At 44.0% G+C, this 15764-nt stretch overlaps 1 protein-coding gene across 6 annotated transcripts in view; it reads left to right on the forward strand.

Annotated features, from left to right (window-relative positions):
* Positions 1 to 15764, forward strand: part of CC2D2A (coiled-coil and C2 domain containing 2A) — a 129579-nt gene that overhangs the window by 66642 nt on the left and 47173 nt on the right. For all 6 annotated transcript variants that reach the window (XM_057309750.1, XM_057309751.1, XM_026514430.4 and 3 more), the window contains one exon: positions 13873 to 14029. In XM_057309750.1, the coding sequence (XP_057165733.1) occupies positions 13873 to 14029 (157 nt within the window). The remainder of the gene's footprint in view (positions 1 to 13872; positions 14030 to 15764) is intronic.

Here is a 15764-nt window from a genome sequence, read left to right on the forward strand (position 1 = left end):
AATACATTTATCTGTGCCTGTTTTAGTTTCCTAGGGCTGCCCCAATTAAGCTGCTCAAACTTGGTGGCTTAAAACAACAGATACTTACTCTTTCACAGCTCTGGAGGCGCTGAGTTCTGAAATCTAGCAGTCAGTAGGGCCATGCTCCCCCCAAAAGCTCTAGCGGAGAATCCTTCCTTGCCTCTTCCACTTTGGTGGCCTTTGGTGTTCCGTGGCTTATAGCATCACTCCAATCCACCACCATCTTCACGTGGCCATCTCCCCATCTCTGTGTGTCCTTTTTTATTTCTTACAAGGACATTCTCACTGGACTCAGGCCAACTGCAATTCCCCAACTGCAATTCCATATGAGCTCATCTCGATGTTTAACTAATTACATCTATAAAGACCCTATTTACAAATAAGGTCACATTCTGTGGTTCCAGGTAGGCAGCAGTTTTTAGGGGACACTATTTCATCCACTGCAGTGTCCATGCTTGCCGTTCTCATGGTGAGTCCTCTCCTGTGATGCTAACAATTCTTTTTTATGATAGCCTGTTAACTAGGGTTGCAAATATCTGGCACACATGCCTTTGCTTGCCATCCACCACCCACATAGTCCACATCCACCATTTATGCACAAATTCCTCATTCCCATCCACCACCCTTGCAAGAAATGACTACTTGCTCGTGTCTTTTTCCCCCACTGAGCACTACAGGCAGCCACTACCTATTGGTTGTAATTGACATTGTCTGCAGGTACCATTACAGCTGAATCCTTATTAAAATATTTAGGGGCACCTGGGTGGCTCAGTCAGTTGAGCATCTGCCTTCAGCTCAGGTCATGATCCCAGGGTCCTGGGATAGAGCCCCACATCAGGCTCCCTGCTCAGCAGGGAGTCTGCTTGTCCCTCTCCCTCTGCCACTCTACCGGCTTGTACTCTGTATTTCCCTCTCTCAAATAAATAAAAAAATATATATTTAAAATAAATTAATTAATTAATTAAATTAAATAACATTAAATTAAATTAAATTAAATTAAGTTAAATTAAATTAAATATTTAAATACTTCTGTACTGGATTCCCAAAATGCCACCCTGGCCATGTAGACCCCACTTTCCAAGATCCCCTGAACCTTCCCACAATGGACCTATTAAGGGGTGTGTGACCAAGGCTGATGCCTCCAGGACCTTGTTCTCATGTAGGGCTGACATCTCTTCTGATTGGTTAGCGTTTGGCCATGAATATTCTTTGACATTTTGAACATCAACCATTACCTAGCTCTCAGTAGTTAAAAGCCTATTAAAACTGGTAGAGGAGGGGCGCCTGGGTGGCTAAGTCGTTGAGCCTCTGCCTTCGGCTCAGGGCATGATCCTGGCGTTATGGGATTGAGCCCCACATCAGGCTCTTCCACTGAGAGCCTGCTTCTTCCTCTCCCACTCCCCCTGCTTGTGTTCCCTCTCTCTCTGGCTGTCTCTCTGTCAAATAAATAAATAAAATCTTAAAAAAAAAAAAAACTGGTAGAGGAGGCCACCTGGGTGGCTCAATCAGTTAAGCATCCAGCTCTTGATTTTGGTTCAGGTCATGATCTCAGGGGTGTGAGATGGAGCCCCATGTCGGGCTTGGTGCTCAGAGCAGAGTCTGCTTAAGATTCTCTCCCTCTCCCTCTGTGCCTCCCCTCCCCAACTCGCGCATGCACGCACTCTCTCTCTCTAAAATAAATTTTAAAAAATAAATAAAGAGGATTTAAAAAAAACTGGTGGAGGAAGTTTGAGACCACCAAGATAGAGAGCCCTATTGAAATGGGAAGGAAGCACACTAGAAATGCTCGGGATGAGATTAGGGCTGCCAAGCAATGGGATGGGGACCCTGAAACGGTCAGCCCTGAGCAGGGTCAACCACCTCAGATGGGGATCATCCCAGAGACTGAGGCAATTTTATCCTGTACCTTTTCATCCGTGATCTGGGGGTGGCGAGGGCAGAGGACGGTCCTCACTTACACGGCACAGCGCGTCAAGACTGGAGCCAGATTCTCTGCCATGCTGATAATACCACTGACGTCTGCACAATTGAAAAAGGTGTTTTGTTTTGTTTTTTTCAGTTTTAGAGCTGACTTGGCCCAGTCTCTCCTATAATTTTTTTTAAAACCCTAATTTTTAAGAAAGAACTTATGTATTGTGGAACTTGAAAAAAAATGGAACTTACTTTGCTGCTAACCTGAAAGTTAACTATGGGCGGGAGGAGAAAGCAAGGACATTTTGTTAACATAAAAAATGGTATTTGAAAGGGGATTGAATTTGGAGCTTTGGTGGAAAACTGAGCTTTCCTAAAGCCAGAAAATTCCCTTTCTGGTGATCATCCATGGGAAAATAATCTCTGTAAGTTTCTACTTGCTTCCCCCTCGGTTTACGACGCCGTGTGGATACAGAGGGTGAAACTGGGGCGATGCCGCCTGAAGGCCAGCCTGCCGAGTCACCCAGAGCCACCCCCACTCTGCGCCGGGAGGTGAGCCCAAGCCGCCAAGGCTCTCGGCGTCAGGTTCACGCCCACTCTCCCACCCATCTCCTCCGGGGCCCCTGCTGACTGCCTGCAGCACACCGAGGGCTCCTCTTCCTCTGTCCTCTTAGCAAAGCCATGTCCGAGGGGCTCTGGGATCCTAGGGACTGCGTTGCACGTCATTGCCACTGCCCGTGAGACACATCGTTACTTGCATCCCTGAGCTACCGTGCCCCTGGATCAAAAGACACAAGCCCTTTTCAGGTACACTGAGATTTAAAAATCTAGCACTCTCTGTACCACTAAGGCCTGATTAAGAGATGCCTTCTGTCCAGGGATTCCGTGAGCGAGGAGCTGGGGGCAGTGTCCTTCTGTTTGGATGACCAGGGGCTTTGGATGGTTTCAAATCTGAACGCCTTTGGGATAGGGTTGCACCCCACCGGTTCCAAAGCCCCACATCTTCACCACTTCCCACATGAACCCTCCTGCTCCAGTCCTGAGCCCGTGTGGCTTAAACAGTTTAAAGTAAGATTTACCGCACACGAAAAACTGTCTAAATTAGGAATAAAACTTGATGGAGGGGCGCCTGGTGGCTCAGTCGGTTAAGTGTCTGCCTTCGGCTCAGGTCATGATCCCAGGGTCCTGGGATGGAGCCCATGTCAGGTTCCCTGCCCTCCCTGCTCATGTGCTCTCTCTCGCTATCTCTGTCTCTCTCACTATCTCTGTCTCTCTCAAATAAATAAGTAAAAATCTTTAAAAAGAAGAAGGAGGAGGAGGAGGAGAAGGAGAAGGACAAGGACAAGGACAAGGAGAAGGAGAAGGAGAAGAAGGGGAGGGGGACAGGGGAGGAGGAGGAGGAGAAGAAAAAGAAAACTCGATGGAGAAAATACATAGACACAAACCCCAGAAGCCATCCTGATGCTTTACTATCACCTGCCCTGAATAACGAGGGGTTGCTCAAGGCCCCATGGGAGTCCCTCCCATACTAGGTCCACAGAATAGGAAAGCGTCCCGTTATTCAGAGTTTGCCCCCTCCTTAGAGATCTCTCCTTGACTCATCCCCTGCAGAGGAAAAGCTGACGTGAGGAGACCAACATTAAGAGGAAAAAGCCCATAGAGGGGCAGAGTGAAGAGAGGGAGGGCAGCAGACAATAATGGGGGTAATATGGCCAGTAGGAAGGAGGGGAGCCCTGGGAGGGGACAGCCCACTGAGAAGAGCACAAAGGATTGGAGAGAAGGCCCGCCCCCTTGGCAGGTGCCCCTGAGAGCTCAGACCCCCTGACAGTCTGTGAGAGCTTCTCTGCTGGGCAGTCGTACATTTTCTGAATTTCCATAGAAGGAAGGACATCCTCCACCTTCCATGATCACCGGTATTTTATTTCACATATATTCTGAAATGGAAGGGAAGCCTCCCAGCCTCTCTCCTTTTTGCTATCTTGGATATTAGCTTGCTTGGATGTTGCAATCAAAACAGTTTTTTTAAGTAATGTGAAAAAAGTAATTCTCTAAAATATGATGAAATAAATCTTTTAACTAAACAAGCAAAATTTTATCTGGAATACCAAGATTATATTCATAGGCAATTAGCTTGGCCCTAAGGAGCCGAATCATGTAATCTTTTAAATATTACAAATTAAAAGAGCCTTGGCTAAGTTCTTAAGCTATCTATAGAGATTTGATAACAGATCCAATCACATATCATAATGGCTCAATGGCATAATTTTTATGATTGAAGAGTAGTTACAGATGAAATTAATTTAAGGGCTATTGTACTTCAACTCTCTAGGAAGAGAGCTATGCCATTTGGGAATTTTCCACATAATTGCAAGTGTGGGATGAGGGAAGGTTCAAGAATTACTGGCTGCTTTAAGAGGGTGAGAAAAATTGCCTTAAACACATCTGTTTATGCCAGTGTTATCAAATCCCTAACTTTAGAGTCCAGCATACTTCAGAAAAGGTCCCAAGATTCTCAAAACTATAACGCATCCGTTGCTGACCCAACAACCAAGCCATGCGTGTTTGCTGCTGAAGAGCCAACTGAGTGTCTAATCCTGGGCCAGGCGTGCGGTGGAGAACTGGAAGCCCCGAGCCAGGGGGGGTCCCCATGGCGCTGGCTCGGGAGCCTTAAATCCAGCGGGGAGAAGAGGAGAGAGCTCCAGAGAAAGAGTACTTGGCCTCGTGCGGATGTCAGGGACCCTTGATGGCAACAGTGTTAATTGCGGGGTTTGATTCCTTGCATGTTTTGAACCCTCAGGCTGAAGCCAGGCTTGAGAAAAGAATGCGCGGGTGTTCCTATGAAGCTGGAGACAAGGCCAGAGTGGGCACCAAAAGCCAGCAGCAAGGGGATGGGATGGGGCCCAGCACTGGAAGCAGGCGGAAGGAATTAATTGAAACACTGGGACCTTGAAAGGAGGGATGGCCAGCACTTCATGGTGGCTGGACGTGCGACAGTACAAAGGAGTGGAACCACGGGTGGCCCCAAGGGGAATGTGAGGCAAGACTTCTCGGGACAGGGGAGTAGGAGCAGGCCCAGAGTCCCTCCAGAAAGGCCTTAAAAATCTCCACTTCTGAGGTCTTTCCAAAGCAAATGCTTAGCCTTTCACAAGAATGAAGTTTGATTTAGAAATAAAATAGTTTTGGGACATCTGGGTGGCTCAGTCGATAAAGCATCAGACTCAGTTTTGGCTCAGGTCATGATCTCAGGGTCGTGGGATCAAGCCCTGTGTCAGGCTCCATGCTGGCATGGAGCCTGCTTAGGATTCTCTCTCTCCCTCTCCTTGTAAAAGGAAGGGAGGGAGGGACGGGAGGAAGGGAAGAAGGGACAGAGGGATATAAAATAGTTTTGTGATGATTACCTTTATTTCTTTGTCATTCATCTTCCTGACCCCCCAGACTGACAACAGTCACATTGCACTGCTGGCTGCTGCTTACATTTCGTATCCTTGTTACTTTCCCTCAGTCCTGTTGAGCTTTCATCTTCCTGGCGTGTGGACTGAGATAGGGAATTTCTCCACTGAACCTAGTTGGCAGTTACTTGAGTTCCTTCCTACGTCCTCTCCTGATCTCTCCGGCTCGTCTGCAGAAGTGCACTATCGGCGCGGGGGAAACAGTCCTATTTGGAGAAGTGTCTCCATTAGCCCTTGGCCATCCCATTTTCGTGGTTGCTACTGGCCCTTGGTGGACAGTAGTCCCAAACATCGTTTTTACGCACGCATCTCTATCGACTCGAGTTGCGTGATGCTGAGTCAGACTGTTGAAAGCTGACCCTGGGAGCCAAGGGGAGCAAGTACCCAGGGCCCTACAGTGTGCAGAGCCGAGGAGCCAGGCGGCCGAGGGCACGGAGAAAGGACAGCGGCTGCGGTGGAAGGACGGGTTGCAGGGGTCCAAGCGAGGCCCTCTGCGGGCGAGAAGATGCGGGCTTGGACTGCACAGGGGGCGTGAAAATGGAGAAGATCTCTAAGAAATCACACTTATTGCATACCTAACGCCCCAGACCAGGTCCTTCACAAACGCTGTCTGATGTTATCCTAAAGGAAACCACAGATTTTCTATTATTTTCTATTTCTTTATTAATATTTTATTATTTTCTATTATTCTCCCGATGAGCTTCAGAGAGAGAGTAATTTCACAACACTGAGCAGTCAAGAGGCAGAGGAGAATTCAAACCCAGGCCCGTCTGACTCTAAATTTTACACTCGTTTCACCCTATCAGTTGGGTGTAGCGGTAAAGAAGAGCAATGTCTAAAATTTGACCTACCTCCGCACTTGGCGAGCTAACCGCTCCAGGAGAGGTCTTAGGAAACAACGTCGGGCATCGCAGCGCGTTGAGTTGCGTGGCTATTTACTATTATCAGCATCGCAGTTCCGGACGAGTGCAACACTGCAGGCACCCTGTGTTGTGCCTGAACTCCGTCCGTCTTCACTGCAGTCCCGCGGTAGCTGTAGCGCGGTCCCCGTTCCACTGACATGCGGAGACGTGCCTGTCCTAAGGTCACACGGCCGGGAGGTGGCAGGGCCAGCCCCGAGCCCCCGGCGTCCACAGCCTGCTCCCATATCCACCTCATCGCACTGCGCCCACCAGTGGTTTGTACCTTCGCTCCAACGAGTGTCTTATCGCATAGACATTGTGCAAGGCATGGGGTGGGGGCGGGGACAGAAAGGTCAACCTGATGGGGTCCTGGGCACAGCAGTTAGACTGCGGTGGGGAAATGACAGGAGGACCTGGTGACTGAGGTCCAGCGGGGCAGGGGGAGAAGAAAGAAAGATGCTGATGGAGGGCTCCTCTCCCAGAGGCTCGGCAGAAAAGGAAGGAGGGGAATGGATCAGGGTTTGACAGGGATTGTGGTTTACTTTAGGATGTTGATTTGAGCATGTCTGTTAGCCATGAGAAAAGCAACCAGTGCAGAAAAGAGTGGTGACTTTGAAAATGAAAAGGAAAGTGGTGGGGAGAGGGGCCAGACCCTGGGGGATATGGGGAGGGGTGGGGTCAAGACATGATGGGAGGTTCCTTTGGGGCAGGAATGGCGATCTGGGGGGTGGGGATAGAGGACGAGGCTGTGTGGCGTCCCCTTAGATGCCCTCCACCTTTTCAGTGAAGGAGGGGAGACTGTGGGCACAAGACTAGGAAGGGTTTGCTTCAACCCTGAGGGAAACGGGGACCACAAGGTGACTGACAGACGTGAACATCACGAGCAGCCCAGCTTAAAGGGCAGCTACTCGTACTGGATCCAGCACTACCAAGTACAAGATGTGAAACTGTTCTGGTTTGTTCTCTTTTGTTTTAAAATCAAAGAATCATGATTTTAAACCATGTAGTATAAATTCTACTTCCCAGTGGAATAATGTTTTTAATCTATTTTAATGTCCCTACATTTCTAAGGTTCATCTGATCTCTGCAATTCTAAATACTGTTAGGCAAATCTGCCCCAGATGGTTGAGTTAAACAATATTCCAAAAAGAAGTAATAGTAATTTCATAAGTCAACTCAAGCTGGACAAATATACAAACAAAACAGAAACAGAAACAAACTCTTAAATTAATACAGAGAACAAACTGGCAGTTGCCAGAAGGGAGGAGGACGGGGAGATAAAAGAACTAGGTGGAGGGCATTACGAGGTACAATCTTCCACTTAAAAAATAAATAAGTCATGGAGATGACAAATACAGCATAGTCAATAATATTGTAATAAGGCTGTGCAGCAACAGATAATGTCTACCCCTATCGTGGTGAGCATTGCGTAATGCACAGAATTGTCGCATCACTATGTTGGACACCCACCAGAAGAAATACAGCATAGTATGTTAATCAAAATTCAGTAATTATTTTGTTAAAGATTTATTTATTTATTTGAGAGAGAGCGAGCATGTACGAGCGGTGGGGGCGGGGGGCAGAGGGAGAAGGAACATCACAAGCAGACTCTGTGCTCAGCATGGAGCCCGACATGGGGCTTGATCTCAGGACCCTGAGATCATGACCTGAGCCAAAATCAAGAGTTGGACGCTTAACTGACTGAGCCACTCAGGCACCCTAATAATTATTTTTTTTAACAATAATCTCAAGTTGGTAGCAGTGGATCTGTTTGCTGTTCTGAATTCACTGCAGCCTTGCTTTACCCAACAGAAACATTTTTGAAGAGCTGAATGTAACTCAATGACATTTCCTGCCATGTTTCTCCCTTAGCATTCCACCTTCAAACACACACGAGCTCTCATCTTGCTCAGAGCAGCGCTTCTCAAGTAGAGGTAATTTGGCACCCCAGGGGACATGTGGCGGTGTCTGGAGACATTTGAATCACAAGTGGGGAGCTGGTGGGCACCTCTGAAGGGTTGAGACCAGGGATGGTGCTAAGCAGCCTACAGTGTACAGGACAGCTCACCACAGTGAAGAATCACCCGACCCGAAATGTCAATAATGCTGAGGTCGACAGCCCCTGATTTAGAAAAAAAAACAAAAGTTAAACTTAATTATACAGAAAGCTGTTTACAAACACCAAGCCCAAGGTGCCCATTTTCCGATTTTTTGAAAATAGCTTTGCAGCCTAACATTAAACAGAACTGTTGCCACCTTGAAAAAGCAGAGTGAAAAGTGTGGGAAATTTCTGGATGCTTCTCTGGCTTTGTCCATTTTTCCTTATTAAAAAAAGTTGATGGGCGCCTGGGTGGCCCAGTCGGTGACGCCTCTGCCTTCGGCTCAGGTCAGGAACTCAGGGTCCTGGGATCCAGCCCCACATCAGGCTCCTTACTCAGCGGGGAACGTGCTTGTCCCTCTCCCTCTGCCCCTCCCCCTACATGCACGCACTCTCTCTGTCTCAAATAAATAAATAAATAATCTTTTTAAAAAACTAAAATAAAATAATTGTAAAAGTTGGTAATTATCTTCCAAGACAGTAGTCTCAATTAGCAAACCTTCCACTTCCCTAGAGTTCATAACTGCCTCTCTCCTAAAGACTCAGCACCAAAAGTCGCCATTTAGTTCCTGTCCTGACATTAAATAGGAATGTGTTTCCAGAGACTGGGAACAAGGATATTTCCCACTGACGTCCACTAGAAATGCCCTTTCTACAATAACTGCGTGTTTTATGGGTCATTACTAAGCACGATGACCAGCACAGGGCACATCCACAAGGAATAAAAACCAAAACAGAAAAGCTTAGAAGCAACTCTTGTGGTCCTTCCACAATAAAGTATTTGATGAATTATTAAAGTCTAACAGAGATGTTTTTGTAAAGCCAATGGTCCATGTAATATAGAAACTTTATCTTACATAGCTGAATAAGCAAACACTGGGTTCTTACGTTACAGAAAGAGATGCAAGGTATATGAGAAATATTTGGATTTGTTCTTATTTTTAAATATGCTTCACACTTACGCTGCATTGAGTATTGAAGCATTGTGGAATTCTGAAGTAGTAGAAGGTAAGAGAGTCAAGGTCAGAGACACAAGGTTTAATGAAATATTAAATACTGCACTCATGTCACTTTCTGAAACGTTTTGCCAGCATAAATGGTATTTTCTGATTATTGGTATGCTTTCTATCCCCTTAACTTGAAGTAATATCAGGACTTCGTTAGTTCCTGATTTTTGAAAAGCATTTAAACCTTAATGTAGTTCATTTTTCACCTCCTTGCCTTTGGGGACCCACAAATATAGATGATTTCATTACAAATATGGAATATGCCATAAAATTCCTATAAAACCTCAACAACTTAATGTTTCCTTGAAAAAAAATTAGTGTCTTGAAAAGACAGAGCTTACAAGTTTGTTTAATTTAAATAAAAGAAATACTTATTTCATGAAGTTTATTAAAATCAGTTGACCAGCAAGATTTAACAAGATATTTGGGAAGTATAATTATGTTTATGAAAAAGCTTAGTAAACCACAAAGTACTATAAAAATGTGGGTGCTTATTGTCATGCATGCCCAGAGGAAGAAGAAGAAACATTTATTGAGCTCATAAGGAAGGAAAGAGACTTTTCATCCATGTCCCAGTGCTTCACCACTGTCTTCCTGCAGAGCTTTAAATAACATCTTCATTTTACAGTGAAAGCAAAGAAAAAACAAACAAACAAACAAAAACAGGAAATGTCGTGCCCAAGGTCAAGTAGCTACTTAGTGTCAATGTCAGGATTCAGGTCTGTTGGAACACAAGGCTGCCCTGTCCTGTCCACCACACTGCCCTCTGCAGGCTGTAAGAGGAATGACAGGGAGTAAAATAAGACGGTGAGAAAATGAGAGCTGTACTACCAGGTATACCAGCTGTTCAGACAAGAAAACAATTGCATTCCATGGATTTATCATTTAATGCTTTTCCTCTAGGGGCATCTGGCTGGCTCAGTCAGTGGAGCATGTGACTTTTTTTTTTAAGATTTTATTTATTTGTCAGAAAAAGAGAGAGAGCACAGGCAGGGGGAGCTGCAAGCAGAGGCAGAGGGAGAAGCAGGCTCCCTGCTGAGCAAGGAGCCCAATGCAGGACTCTATCCCAGAGTCCTGGGATCATGATCTGAGCCGAAGGCAGACACTCAGCTGACTGAGCCACCCAGGCGTCCCAAGCATGTGACTTGATCTCAGGGTCAAGAGTTTGAACCCTACATTGGGGCTTAATAAAATAAAATAAAATGATAATAATAATAATAGCAGCAATAATAATGCCTTACTTCTATTAACAGCATACTCAATTCTAAATACATTAATTCCCAGATGGCAGGTACTGGGCCTTCAAAGTGACCTCAAGCAAGACCCCTGTCCTTAGGAATCTCCATGCCCAGTGAGACAGACAATGCATAAACAAGAAATTGCGGTAGAGTGAATAAATGTTGCTTTAGGGAAAACACAGGGTACGGTGGTGGCACATACGTGGGTATTGGTGGCAGGTGGCAACTTCCCACCTGCCCCTCTTCGTGCCCAGTGAGTTAAAGCACCTGTACTGGAGTGACTGGGACACACCTGCCTTGCTGGGGCAGCAACCCTCCTGAGAGTTCTGAGCAACCAAGAAGTCTGAGACAGGCATAGCTCAGTAGGCTTTTGATCACGATTGCATATGCTGAGGTGATCCTTTAAGTTTTGATTATAGACATTGGTGGGGTTTTTTGTTTTGTTTTTTTGTAGTTTGTTTTTAAAGTAGCCTCCGTGCCCTGCATGGATCCCAACACTGGGCTTGAACTCACAACCCTGAGATCAAGAGTAGGATGCTTAACCCACTGACCCACCCAGGAGCCCCTAGACACTGTTTTTATAGTCTTTCCATTTTTTGTTGTTTTTTCATTCAGATTTTAAATACTCTTTCAATCATTATTTCTCACTAATTGTCTAAACTAATTATATTTTCTGGATGATGGTTATGGCTTTAAAAGAATTCTTAATTGTTTGATCACCTTTCAGATTGCCCCTGGCCCATAAGGAAGACATAGAAAAAACATATATGAGTTTCAAAGTGAAACAGTTGTGGATTCAAATCCCAGCTTTTTGAATTACCAAATAAGTGGCTGGAAGAGTTTCTCTTCTTAGAGCCTCAAATCCATCATCCAGAATTGTTGGGTCTATTATCTGGCTTAGTCTTCACCACAAACCATCCTTCATAGGAATGTATGAAAGATTGAACAAAATACCAGACCAAAAGCCCGTACTGGGCTTCCTACAAATGGATGTCTCAATTAAAATATTGGCAAAAAATAAAAAGTTTTAAAAAGTAAAGAAAACATACCATTTTCTCAGGCTGAAACTTCACGCTAGTGAGTCCATAATTTAACAGGTCAACCAAGGTTTTCTGTGCGAGAAAAAATAATCTGCTCCATGTTCTTTAAGCTCTGTAAGATTACAAATCCACAGTCTCCTATGGGAGTTTGGGGCAAGCAATAAGTGGCATTCCTTTTTGCATTAGAGTTCTAAATACAGAGAAATTTAAAATTTAAAAATTATGAAAAGGGAGGGGTGTGGCCTATAAATTTATAGAGGCTTGAGGGACTTATCAGTCAGTCATACTGTACAGAATATATTTTGATCCTGGGGCGCCTGGGTAGCACAATCGTTAAGCGTCTGCCTTTGGCTCAGGGAGTGATCCCGGCATTCCGGGATTGAGCCCCACATCGGGCTCCTCTGCTGGGTGCCTGCTTCTTCCTCTCCCACTCCCCCTGCTGTGTTCCCTCTCTCGCTGGCTGTCTCTCTGTCACATAAATAAATAAAATCTTTTTTAAAAAAAGTATATATTTTGATCCTGATTCAAACAGTTTTATAGTAATTTTTTGAGACTCTGAAGGAAATTTGAAACTTACTGGTATTTGACATTATGAAGGAATTACTGCGATAATAGTATTATAACTATGCTTTTTTATATCCTCATCTTGTAGAGATACATATTGAAATATTTACAGATGAAATGATGTCTGGGTTCCAAAGATTGGTGGAGAGGGGAAAGCATGACAGTAGAGATGAAACCAGATTGGCCATAAGCTGATGGTGTTTGAAGCCAAGTGATGGGTTCATGCTATATTATTCTTCTAGGATTAAATGTTTGACATTTTCCATAAAAGACGTTTTTTAGTAGAGACCAAAATATCACCTTTTTACTGGTAAAGACGAATTCAGAGAATGCGGCATACTCATGGGCTTCCTGCTGGGCCCCGAATTAAGTGGACTTGGCCACTCAGCACAGGTGGGCCCTGACTATCACAGGTCACTCGGTGCACAGAGCCTGTTAGAATAGCTCACGGTGCTGTTAAGTCTAGGGTCCTGAGTTCAGTTGTTGTGTCTTTGTCTTTGCCCCAGTAGCCCCTCTAAGCTCAGCCAGCCATCTGGCAAATGAGAGCTGGTGGATACCAGGAAGATGAGGCCAGGACGGCAGCCTAGCACAAATTCATCCTCATCCTCATTCCTTGAAAAAGAATTCATACCATGTGCCCTGTAAGGGAGTGGGGGGAGAGGACCTGTAGTGTCGTCTTTGTGCATCCCAGTGGTAAGTGGAAAGTATTAATCAAGAGGGGGACTCCATTGCACAAGAAAAAAAAAAGGAAGATTTAATTAGTAAAAATACAAGGAGCAAAGTCAGCATTTTAGAGAAATGTGCACCAGCCAGAGACCTCTCGTAGGGAAAGAATAAAACACAGGAAAGAAGCCAGCAGAACTGTGGAATATGTTGTCATCTTCTTACCACAAGAGAGAAATGATCCAAGGATACAAGAGAAATTTGATCCAATGAGTCCAAAGAGTCCTGCTGAAGCTGCATTGTATATTCATAATCTGTGGTTGCCTGGGCACTGGATCCTTCCTCTCACGGTGATGGCGTTATAATGAGACACATCACAGTAATTAGAGCTGCAGTTGGTCTAGTTGGCTCCCTCTTGGGAGAAGGTCTGAGAAGGAGCTGGTAGGGTTTCAGCAGCCAACAAATTAAATGAGCCCCTGAAGGAAAGAATTTGAAAGATTTACTAAATAGTAGATTTGAACCTGTTACTCTAGAGTACTTCTGGATATGACACTTCTGCTATTGACTTTGAGTTTCATGTAAATAATAATTCATCTAGTGGCATGCCCATTTCATCTGACCCATTCCACCTGATGGCATTTCTTTCCAAAATAACATAAACCAGGAAAAAGAGGAAGCCCATTCTCCAGATAACCTATGTGTTGGTTCGAAATGGAAACCATTGTGGTAGCCTGCTACTGTGATTAACCTCTCTATGCCAAGATAGTAGACCAGACAAGAGGACAGGATGTCAACAACTTGGCCACAAATAGGGTGTAATTTAGTTTCCATGGGAACCATAATAACACAACTCAACTTTTCCACTCTGAAATGGATGCTCTGGACTAGAACAGTGATCAACGTAGATGAATGGATTAAATACCTGGGAGTGAGCACGCTCCTGCTATTTTTATTTGACTGTTTTTTTCCTCAATTTCAGGTATATGAAACAGTTGGACACAGTGGTACCACTTTGCTAGCAGAAGTGTTTCTGCCTGTTCCTGAAACGACCATTGTCACTGGAAGGGCTCCCATTGAAGAAGTGGAGTTTAGCAGTAACCAGCATGTGACACTGGACCACGAGGGAGTTGGAAGTGGTATGGAAAGCTAATTATTCTTAGTGGCTCACGATTTTACTGTCAGTTTTGAAGATAGCTTTTTTTTTTCCTTCTCAGACAACCAGATAATTATTAAATTGCTTTCAGAAATTCAAATTAAAATGATGACATACAATTTTTTGGAAAGTTATTTTTTATATACTGTTGGTGGCCAATAAATTCATTTAACTAGGCAAGTATACAGTAGTTTGACAATGGGAATAAAGACCTTTAAAATGCATTTAACACCTTAATTTTTCTTCTAGGAATCTTTTCTAAGAAAATAATTTGAAATGAGGACAAGGCTTTGTGCATAAAAAATTCTTATTCCTAAGGCTGAAAATTTGGAAAAAAATTAATTATAATAGGGATATTATTAATCAATATCTTCTCACTTATCCCCTATAATTGTGATTAGATATATGATGTACCTTTTCTGTTTACCATGTTTCCTAACCTCTATAATATATCTTGCTATCTTTTTTATTTCACTACTATATTCCATAAAACTTCTTTAAATATGTCTTCCAAGTCATCAGTTCACTCTTTGGCTGTGTCTAATCATTGAAACACATCACTAAGTTGTTCATTTTAATTATTGCATTTTTCACCTCTAGAAATTCTATTTAGTTCTTTTCCAGTCTGTCTGGTCAGTTCTGATAACATTTGTCCTTTCCTCTGACTCTCAATCATTTCATTTCTTTTATCCAGTCATTACTTCCTTTAATTTTAAAAACATATTACACATACTTCTTAACATTCTGTATCTGATCATTTCAATACCTATCTGCTTATTAGTCTGATTCTCTTGCCTCTTATTCATGGAAGCTTGTTTCCCTGTGTGCCTAGTGATTTTTTTATTATGAGCTCATATCTGGAAATGTATCTGCAAGAATTCTTTGAGGCTCAAATCCAATCACCAGTCTAAAAGTCTGGAGACCTAGGCTCTGGTTCCAGCTCTCACACTAATAAGCTGTGAGACCCTAATTAATTATGTCTCTTTGAATATCATCTTCTTTATTTATAAAATGAATCTAAGGATACCTCCTTTAATGTCTTTTAGGGTTATTTTGAAGATTAAAAATTTTTTTGAAGGAAAGATCTTTGAAAAATACAAAGATGCTATGACAGCATAATAGTGGTTCTGTTTTGTGCTACTAATATTAACTGAACTCCAGGGCATGCAGTCGCTTTATTTAGTGCTTGAAAATCTTTTCTTCCTTCAGTTGATTAAACAACCTGCCCTGAGGCTTTTTATCCTTAATTTCCAATTGGTAGAGGCCAGATAAGTAAGTGAGGCTCACTGTTGCCCAGTCGCTTAAAAGATTTGTGGAATGGCCATGTCTTCCAGTACTAAGTGCTCTGCAGGGATGACCACACTTGACACATGGCTCCTCGCTCGGGCGCACCCCCACCCTCCAACACTTGAACTTGTTCCTTCTGCCAAAAATGCTCTTTCCCAACGTATCTGCATGTCTCTTCCTCCTTTTCTTCAGGCCTTTATCCAAAAGTCCCCTCTCATGGAGCCTCCTCTGCCACTCCATCTAAAAGTTCAGCCCTTCCCCATCCCCCCCAAAAGACATATGGGAGTGAGCACGCTCCTGCTATTTTTATTTGACTGTTTTTCTTTATGTGTTCCCTAATTTATGGTTTCTCCTCCACATTTATCCCTCTCTAACGTACCACACATTCCTCTTAACTTCTCTTCTTGATTGCCTGCCTCCCCTGCTAGAAT

This window comes from Ursus arctos, unplaced genomic scaffold, assembly GCF_023065955.2.
Source record: "Ursus arctos isolate Adak ecotype North America unplaced genomic scaffold, UrsArc2.0 scaffold_9, whole genome shotgun sequence".
NCBI lineage: Eukaryota > Metazoa > Chordata > Mammalia > Carnivora > Ursidae > Ursus > Ursus arctos.